The sequence below is a fragment of the Leguminivora glycinivorella genome, chromosome 10 (genome assembly GCF_023078275.1).
Source record: "Leguminivora glycinivorella isolate SPB_JAAS2020 chromosome 10, LegGlyc_1.1, whole genome shotgun sequence".
Classification (NCBI taxonomy): Eukaryota; Metazoa; Arthropoda; class Insecta; order Lepidoptera; family Tortricidae; genus Leguminivora; species Leguminivora glycinivorella.
In genome coordinates, this window is record NC_062980.1 from 15,516,304 (window position 1) to 15,526,762 (window position 10,459).

General features: G+C 35.6%; 2 protein-coding genes across 2 annotated transcripts; both read left to right on the forward strand.

Annotated features, from left to right (window-relative positions):
- Positions 1–1,089: 1,089 nt before the first annotated feature.
- On the forward strand, positions 1,090–2,954 carry LOC125230305 (lysosomal acid lipase/cholesteryl ester hydrolase-like). The gene has a single exon (XM_048135436.1). The coding sequence runs from the start codon at positions 1,205–1,207 to the stop codon at positions 2,516–2,518; it is 1,314 nt and encodes a 437-aa protein (XP_047991393.1). The 5' UTR covers positions 1,090–1,204; the 3' UTR covers positions 2,519–2,954.
- Positions 2,955–6,961: 4,007 nt separating this feature from the next.
- On the forward strand, positions 6,962–8,209 carry LOC125230401 (lipase 1-like). The gene has a single exon (XM_048135539.1). It carries the CDS (start codon positions 6,962–6,964, stop codon positions 8,207–8,209), a length of 1,248 nt encoding a protein of 415 aa, XP_047991496.1.
- Positions 8,210–10,459: the final 2,250 nt, after the last annotated feature.

Consider the following 10,459-nt stretch of genomic DNA (forward strand, 5'->3'; position numbering starts at 1 on the left):
ACATTGGAACGTCATTTAGGTATAATTTTATCATTACGTATCAACTTATGTTATCTGAGTGCTGTTTATTAAGGCAATTTTCCATGTTAGCATTTAGCATCCAGAAACTAAAATAAGCACTAATTTGTTGACTTCAGCAGCTAGAACAAGAGTACGTAAGGTGCATTAGGGTAATTCCGAAAGTCGCATAAAAATCACCATTATTTCCATCATATCAAGATTCCCCTTTCGGAATTACCCGAGCATTTCTGTCATTCGGAATTACCCTAATGCACCAGGTACCTTAATACTTAAAAGCAGTGAGAAATGTAACTTCACAGGCACTCAGTGAGACAAAAGACACGGTACCAATATTGGTTACATACTTGAATAAATCTATTATCTTGAAAAAAAAAAAAAAAAACAAAAGACGGTTGAAACTTTAAGGGAATGTTACTTTTAGATATGTCAAATATTAGCACGATACAATATGGTTCGGATATGTCAATGTCAAATATGCCTTTAAACAATAATGTAGATATACATACAGGGACTTCCGGTTCGAGCGCCATCTTAGCGGTCTCGTGTCGTGAATAATTTATTTTTCTTTTGCTCATTAATGTTGTCTATAGTGTAATATCGATAGCTTATTATGCAGTAAACTAATGTTGTAGTGAGAAGCTGATGAAGAATTAATCTCGAAACGCGTTTAGCCTCTTTTTTGTCATCAACGGCCGGTAGTCCACGTGCTCTTGTAAAATCTAGCTATCAATTTACAAGTGCTCACCGTACACTGTCGTATTTATGAGCTAAATTAATATTACTAATTAATATTAATTTAGCTCATATCACCTTGACACTGGCGAAATAGTCCTAATAATGGACGGAAGCCATTTAATTAAAAAAAAAATGTATATACATATCCGATCCATTCCAGTTCTTGTGCTAATATTTGACGTATCTTAAAATTATCTTCAAAAATAACTCATTGACAAATTATTCAAATTGTCAATGAGTCGGTGTTTTTTTTCCTATACTTAAGTGAAAAAGTAGGTAGTGCCTGCTTCGATTGCTAACAATACACTTCATTCTTGTTCACTTGTTGTAACATACCTCATTCTTCGACAAAACACTTTGAGCCTTAAGTCCATGACCATGACCACACTCGCGTTCGTAAGTGATCGTATATCGCAAATATCCATATTAGTATGTTTCAGACTTGACAATGTGCTGGACGGCCGTATTCGTATTCCTTTTGGGGTGTTTAACAACGCTTTCAATTATCTGGCTGATTTATAAACTCTCCGCGAAACGTGACGATTTGAATTTCATACAAATTGCCGAAAAACACGGTTACATTAGTGAACAATATACTGTGCAGACAGAAGACGGATACCTACTTAACTTATACAGGATTACATGCAGTCCAAAATGTGACAGTGAAAAAACAAAAACACCAGTGCTACTTATGAATGGCCTATTGGCTACTGCGGACTGCTTCCTGGACGCTGGAGTTGACAATGGACTACCGTACCTACTCGCAGACTCTTGCTATGATGTGTGGGTCGGCAACGCTCGGGGCACATATGACGGAAGGAAACACATAACCTTGGACCCTGACAAGGACACGGCATTCTGGGATTTCTCAATCGACGAAATCGGAAAATATGATTTACCAGCCACCATCGACTTTGTGTTAAACCATACTGGGGAACCGCAGCTCAGCTATATTGGTGTTTCGCAAGGCGCAGGGAGTTTTTTCGTAATGTGTTCCGAAAGACCTGAGTATAGTGATAAAGTTAAGGTTCTGATTGCACTAGCGCCTTCCTCTAAACATGTACACACAAAATCTCCTATATTTAGGATCCTGATGACGAATGCGCGAGACTACCAATTTATTTTACAAAAAGTTGGTTTAGCTGAGTTTTTGTGGAAGGGATTTTTCCGCCCGCTAATTTGGCTGAGCCAGTATAAACCTGAGATTCTGTCCTATATAATATATCTACTAGATGCACCAAATCCTGAATCAATGTCGATTGAAATCATGAGATTGACATTCACGCATTTCCCAGCAGGAACTTCTACTAAAAACTTAGCTCGATTTGGGCAAAGTGTAAACGTTGATAGATATTGTAAATTTGATTATGGCCCTGAAAAAAACATCGAGATATATGGAGGAGAACCACCTGAATTTAACTTGTCAGCAGTCACAGTTCCAACTTATGTTATCCAGGGTAAGAACGATTGGATTGTGGACACTGTAGACGTTGAATGGCTTGTTAGTAAACTACCTAATGTTAAAGAATTTGTGTTCATGGAAGATCCTCTCTGGAATCACTTAAATATGGTGGTTCATAAGAACATTGGTAGCGCGTTGTTTCCAAAGATTTTAAAATACTTAAGACTTCACGATAATAACGGACACAGTATAAACGAAATAAAATATGGTAACAACACTGCTTTTAGTGATGCTAAATTAAGACTTCAGACATTGAACGGTAATATAAAATTCATAATTCCGAAATTGCCGAATAAGTGACGCCAATAGTGATAAACAAATATGACAGATTTTGTCAGTTTTTGACGTACATGTACCTTATTACCTAAGCATAATACGGAGGCTGTTGGCATTAAAATGTGAATAATTAACATATGCTTTTAAGTAGCTAGGAGTTCGTTCTTAAGTCATCTTTTTGCACAAAAATTATGATATGATCAAAACCAGGGACATTGGTTTATTTAGGTAAATAATTTGTGTATTTTTAATGAACTTAATTTTATGTAAGATAAATATGCAAGTAAGTAAATAGGTAATCACATTATATATTTGCTGTTAAAATGTAGGAGAAACATATATGTGCTTTCATAAAAAAGCTGTCGAACTTTGTGTGTATTCTATATGATACAACATAATCCTTTAGCGTTGAAGTGTCGGGATCACGGGATGTATGAATAAAATTAACAAGGAAATGGTTTGCGGCGGATTTTTTTAGAACCACCGAATTGATGGATGGTGAGTTCACGGTCAGATTTTACCCGATTTTAATTATATAATTACCCTAAGTTTAAAAAAATGCTTTTTCTACTCCCGAACTGTTTTACAGGGTCGTGCATAGATCTTTAAAACCCTACATAAAAGTCTATTCCCCAAAGCCAGCATTCTCGCATGCGGTCAACGAAAAAATTGAAAACGTATTTTTTGACTCTGTAACCATGGCAGCGCATTGTTATAACGATACTGCGCGCGTGCGCGGGATGGCTTTGGGCAGCTGCGCTGACAGTGCAAACCTTTGCGTCAAAATACAGGAAACAGTGTGAATTTCACGAAAGTTCTTCTAGAAAACTATTAAAAAGCAAGTGCATCGTCGTAGAAAAAGTTTTGTATGCAACGGTGTTTAACTGAGTCAAAAAATACTCGAGGCGTCTCTATTAACAATTTTCGGCTTCGCCTCAAATTGTTACCCACGCCACTCGTCTTTTTTGACCTCCTTTAAACGCCTGTTGCACAAAATACTATATTGTCTATGTTTTTTCAATAATAGACAAGTGCTTTATTTCGTGTACATTGAGCTGCAAAATTTCATGGCGAATTTATCAATTAATTCATTCATAGTTTCTCCATGCAATTTCGCAGCTCACCTTATAGTCGTAACAGTGTATAAAAACCGGCCAAGAGCGTGTCGGGCCACGCTCAGTGTAGGGTTCTGTAGTTTTCCGTATTTTTCTCAAAAACTACTGAACCTATCAATTTCAAAACAATTTTTCTAGAAAGTCTTTATAAAGTTCTACTTTTGTCATTTTTTTCATATTTTTTGTCATTTTTTTAAACATATGGTTCAAAAGTTAGAGGGGGGGGGGACGCACTTTTTTCCTTTATTAGCGATTATTTCCGAAAATATTAATATTATCAAAAAACGATCTTAGTAAACTCGTATTCATTTTTAAATACCTATACAACAATATATCACACGTTGGGGTTGGAATGAAAAAAAATATCAGCCCCCACTTTACATGTAGGGCGTGATTAATATACATATTGGTACCAAATTTCAGCTTTCTAGTCCTAACGGTTACTGAGATTATCCGCGGACGGACGGACGGACGGACAGACAGACATGGCGAAACTATAAGGGTTCCTAGTTGACTACGGAACCCTAAAAATGATTTAAAATTCGTCGATATTCCTATTATTAACTTTTATTAACGTACTAGTAGGTACTAGGTAATAAATTACTAGTAATTACTTTATTAATCTAATGTTTCATACAATCGCATTTAAGATACAATTTACAAGACTTTTTTTGTTTTATTTAAACCGATATTTTGATAGCTGTTATGTGAATGCTAATGTGTTACATCTTATAGTTGTATTACTAGTTTTTATTGAATTCTAAACAACCAATTTTGGTGGAGTGAAGGATATTTTGTCTACGCATGTCAAATATGCCAGTGATATTCATTTTAACTCTTAGTGTGGTTAAGCCTATAAATTCGATACACTACTTTCGGATAAAAAACACAGGCCCCGTAGCCGAATGGCATTTCTCCGACGCCAAACGAAAGCGATACGCCGCTGGCTCTGTCGCGCCAATACGCAAGCGCGATAGAGATAGATATCTACTAGCGCTTCGTTTCGTGAGCGTTTCGTGAGCGATTGTGCCATTCGGCTAGCCACCCAGGACAGAGGTAATCCTGGTTTCTGGATATTTTCCACTGACCTACTATAAAGCCGTAAAAAAAAAATTCATACCGCACATGAAACATGCAATGGACACATTGTAGGATAGTATTTACAGAGATGTTAAAAAATAGGTAGTGCAATGTATTTAAATACAAAATTCAAATACTTTGGGTTTTTACCTATTTCAAATAAAAATACAAAATAGCTTTACAAAAAGGTATTTGAAATACAAAATGCAAAATAGGTATTTTCAAAATACCTTTATTCAAATAAAATACTTTTTTGACATAAGGTAAAACTTTTATTTTTAAGATGTGTTTAAAACACAGAATCACCAGAGAGCCCAGAAACCTGCCGGCGTATCATGCTTCCAATTTTATCACTTATCCACGTAGATAAGACATCTGTCACTCTCACACTGACACACTTGCCAAAGCGTGACAGATGCTTTATCCACGTGGATAAGTGATAAAATTGGAAGCATAATACGCCGGCTGGCTCCTTCCAGCCGGCCTACCATGCTTCCAATTTTATCACTTATCCACGTGGATAAGACATCTGTCACTCTCACACTGACATACTTGCTAAAGCGTGACAGACGTCTTATCCACGTGGATAAGTGATAAAATTAGAAGCATGATACGCCGGCTGGCTCTATAAAATTAACACGATAAAAAGTGAAGCCAAAATGGACTGTCTCCATGTCTTTACCTAATACATATTATAAAAATCGAATGAAAGAGTTACATTGCATGTATGAAATATGAAAAAAAAAATCCTAAAATAATAGTACTTAATATTAATTAGGTATACGAATTTTCCCCGATTTTTCGATGTTCACGGTCAGGGTGCTTTGGGATCTTGTAAAAATCGCTTACTATTTATTGAACCTTAATTATTATAGGAACCACTATGTTGGCAGCACTGAAAATAAGTGTGTTTTTGTAAAACATCAAATTATGCACTTCCGAACGTGTTGTCCCGGTCACCTACATTAACTTAAGCAGACAAAGAAAAAATAGAATACGCGCTCGGTACCTACCATCTATCTTACGTCAAAAAGTGACAAAAAGCATTTTGTATTTTGAAGTGGTAGAAAATGCAAAATACTTGCACTAAAAAGTATTTCAAATAAAATACAAAATAGTTTTCGATAAAAGTACTTATTTAAAATACCAAATACAAATTTACAAAATAGGTATTTTGTATTTTGTATTTCTATTTGAAATGCTTTTATTTCAAATAGTTAACATCTCTGAGTATTTAGTTAATCTGTTACTGTGTTCTGTTAATGTGTTACTGTTCTACTGTTTGGCGGAAAGTGTAATGTAAAAAAACTGACTCACTTTTTATTGATTTTTTTTTTAATTTAAAAACTATCATCATTTATGGTAAGTAAGTAAGTAAACTCTTTATTATACCACCAACCAACACCAACATAAAATATACAAGACATCAAATATAAAAGAAAGAAGAAGGAGGAATTGCAAAGGCGAACTTATCCCTGATAGGGATCTCTTCCAGTTAACCTAATGAAGATAAGTAACGAAGATTAAGAAAAAGAGGTTTCCGAGTTACATACGAACAGACAGATAAAAAGCAGATAATATGACAAAATTAAGCAATAATGCCTAAATTGCCTAACTACAGGTAGCCGGAGTAGATCACAGCTTCACAGCAGTATGACTGACATTTAACATCTATGGTTAATGATCTTTATATGTACTTATATTAAAATTTCAGGGCGCAAATACCCAATGGGAAGCCTAATAAGCATAAATTATTAATTATGACATTTTATGACCGTTACGCTTAGTTAGTTAGGTAGGCCTTGGAATCAAGAGTCGCGACTTTAAAACCTGTTCGGTTGTTGACGTTCTTGATAAGGAAATATTCATACTGGACAAGTTATACTTAAAATTGATAACATCTTAGGTAGTAAAATACTAGGGTCTCAACTTAACAGGATTACGTACAGTGCAAATTGTGATTGATAATTAATAGAAAAAAAAAAATTGTTCGGTCCGTCGAGTCGTCAAAATCAGTTTTCTTTTTTGTAAAACTTTTTTATTTTTAAACCAATAATATAATTACAATAACTCTTTCTGTACTTTGAGTGAAAACGTCTTAACATCTCATTGTAATCAATACACAAAACTTATTCTTATTCTCTAGCTGTGAACGCACCTTTTGTGTTAAACCACGCTACGAGCCTTTGGTCCATGACCATGACCACTCTCGCAATTTGTGAATAGTCGTTTATCGAAAATGTATCCATATTAGTATGTGTCTGACACCACAATGATCTGGACGTTCGTGTTCATATTCATTTTAGGATGTTTAACCACGTTCTCGAGCCTGCGGGTCATGTTTCGATTCACTGCGAAACATGACGATTTGAATTTTACACAATTGGTAGCACAACACGGTTACCTTAGTGAAAACTACACCGTGCAGACGGAGGATGGATACCTGCTCAGCTTGTACAGGATTACTTACAGTCCGAAATGTGATAGTGAAAAAACTAAAACACCAGTGCTACTTGTAAATGGCCTATTGGCTAGTGCGGACTGCTTCTTGGACGCTGGAGTTCACAATGGACTACCGTACTTACTTGCAGACTCTTGCTTTGATGTATGGGTCGGCAACGCTCGGGGCACTTATGATGGCAGGAGGCATATAGCCCTGGATCCTGACAGTGATGCGGTCTTCTGGGATTTCTCCTTCGATGAAATTGCAAAATATGACGTACCAGCTACCATTGATTTAGTGCTAAACCATACTCGAGAGCCTCAACTTAACTATATTGGTGTTTCTCAAGGCGCTGGGAGTTTTTTGGCGATGTGTTCTGAACGACCAGAGTACAGTGATAAAGTGAAAGTGTTGATCGGGTTGGCGCCAGCGGCCAAACTTAACCGCGCAAAATCCGTATTTTTCAGGACAGTTTCTACAATGGTACGGGACCACCACAATATTTTACAAGGGATAGGCATGGTAGAGTTCCTGTGGAAGGGAATTATGGATCCGGTAAATTTACTTTGTCAATATATGCCTGAGGCGTTATACAGTTTAATATCTATTATAGATGCGCCACATCCATCATCAGTATCGACGGAAACCACAAAGGAAATACTGACGCATTTCCCGGCAGGAACTTCGACCAAGAACATAGTTCGCTACGGACAAAATGTAAACGTTGACAGGTTTTGTAAATTTGATTATGGTCCAGAGAAGAATATGAAGTTGTACGGTGGAGATCCACCTGATTTTAACTTGTCAACCGTTAGAATGCCAACTTATGTTCTCCTTGGGGAAAACGATGGCTTGATATCCACCACTGACACGGAGTGGCTTGTGAGCAAACTGCCCAATGTTAAAGAGATGGTCTTAATGGAAGATCCTCATTGGAATCATTTAGATATGGTTATTAATAAAAATATAAGTAAAGCGTTGTTTCCGAAGATTTTGAAATACTTAAAACTTTATAATGATAATAACCAAAGTGTTGTTACAAGTACGATAGGATATAAGTATGTGACACAAGTTTGAGAAGGTTATAGGTTCTTTGTGAAGTTTATACACCACAAGCCTGTTTTAGGGGTTTACATAAGTCGTCCAATCCAAAGATTGAATTCCGAGCAGGAATATTGAAAGGTATAATACATCCGGGTTTTGGGTGCGGGAGTGATTTGAGAGAGAGTAATAATAATTGTAAATAGTTTTTTTTAAGTTTATTGAATTATTTAGGTAGGCACAATTTTTAAATATTATTAAAGAGCTTTTAGGAATACCATACTAATTCCTAAAATATACAAAATTGTAAAATGCTGTACTATCGAGTGTTTCAAATAACAAAGTTGATATATAAAAAAATTAAACAACGTACAGTGTAAATAGTCTCAAAGTGACACGATGCGAAGGCTAAAAATCAAGAATAACAAGTTTAGGGCCAAGTTTGTGTTTCTAAGCGCCCTGACGATTAAATTGTAGAAACTCCATAGTTAAATAAATGAACATATAATCATTCCAAAGTCAATTGGATCCATAGTGTTACCACAAGCTGTTTTTGAATTACATGCTTCAAAGTGTATTAGCGTTTTATTATGTGTATTAATTTAGTACAATACAATAAAATGTAAGTACTGGCTCATAGCCATACACAATATTATTAATCTTATCGGTCCTTCTTAACTACTATAAAAATCTTGTAAATTATTTGACCTTCGATCTGATGTTAAATATGATTCTTAATAAATTAAAAATATGTGATCGTGATTTATCACAATAAACTAAAAAAAATATTTGCAAAGCAAAATAGATAAAACAGATTGTAAAGTGGAAGTAATAAAGATTTGTTTAATTTTTATTTTGTGTCTGATTTAAAATCATGTTTTATAGGTAAACATAGTATCAGCCAGCTAAACATAGCAAAAAGGAATGTACCTACAAGTTTCTAGGTTGGCAAGGCGCATGTGACACTCCTTGAGTTGCAGGCGTCCATAGATTACGGTGACCGCTTTCCACTAGGCGGACCATATGCTTGTTTGCCACCGACGTAATATAAAAAAAAAACATCCAGTTAAAATTTGTATGAAATGACTTTGCCCTTTTGTGAATAAAATGTAATTTTGCTATCTGTTTCTGAAGAATCAAGAGGGCCTTTACGATTTTACTTATTGTTCAGTCCGTCGGTTGGACAATGCCGGTTTTATTTTTTTGTAAAAAGTTTCCATTTTTAAACCAATAATATAATTACAATAACTTTTTCTGTAGTTCTGCTACTCTGCGTGATTTCCTAGTGAAGACGTCTTAACATAATTAACTTTTCCCCTCACTAGCTCGGAAACACGTGTTTTGTCCTTTAATACCAGCGGGTAAAAACGCATTTTATCCACTAGTGGGTAAAGTAATTTGACCTTGCATAAAGTCAAATTAACTGCTTTAAAATTGATAAACGTAGGTGAATCTAGTCTTAAAGATGATTTACCACCTGTGGAACTACTGGAAGCAGTGATAAACGCATTCTTTGCGTTGTAGTTTCCTCGCTATAGTGAGGGCAAAAGTTTTGTGTAACACTCGGGTGCAAATGTATTTTACTTCTCGTGTGTTAAAAAACTCGCAAGTTCAGGATTCTATTCTCGAACCACTCGCGTCGCTCGTGGTTCAACTATAGAACCCTTTCACTTGCTCGTTTTTCAATTCCACACTCGGCGTTAAAATACAACTTTGCCCCCTTATATAACAAATAACTATTACTAAAGCTATTCTGTCTGCCTGTTGTTGTTACATCTGTTTTATTGTTTTTGTGTTTCTTGTGCAATACTTGTAAACTATGTGAGGTGTGCAATAATAGTAAATTGTGCAAAAAGGGGAGGAAGTTGAATATTACTAACGAGAGTAGGTAAGTTAAATCGCTACGGCTTGCCGGAGCGATTTAAAGACTCGAGTTTGCAATATCTATACTTCCCGAGTTACACACAATGTTTTTCATCACACTTGCAATATAAAAAACCGGCCAAGAGCGTGTCGGGCCACGCTCAGTGTAGGGTTCCGTAGTTTTTCGTATATTTCTCAAAAACTACTGAACCTATCAAGTTCAAAACAATTTTCCTAGAAAGTCTTTATAAAGTTCTACTTTTGTGATTTTTTTTCATATTTTTTAAACATATGGTTCAAAAGTTAGAGGGGGGGGACGCACTTTTTTTACCTTTAGGAGCGATTATTTCCGAAAATATTAATATTATCAAAAAACGATCTTAGTAAACCCTTATTCATTTTTAAATACCTATCCAACAATAT

Coding starts and splice junctions, on each gene's coding strand:
- LOC125230305 (XM_048135436.1), top strand. CDS start 1,205: ATGTGCTGGACGGCCGTATTCGTATTCCTTTTGGGGTGTTTAACAACG.
- LOC125230401 (XM_048135539.1), top strand. CDS start 6,962: ATGATCTGGACGTTCGTGTTCATATTCATTTTAGGATGTTTAACCACG.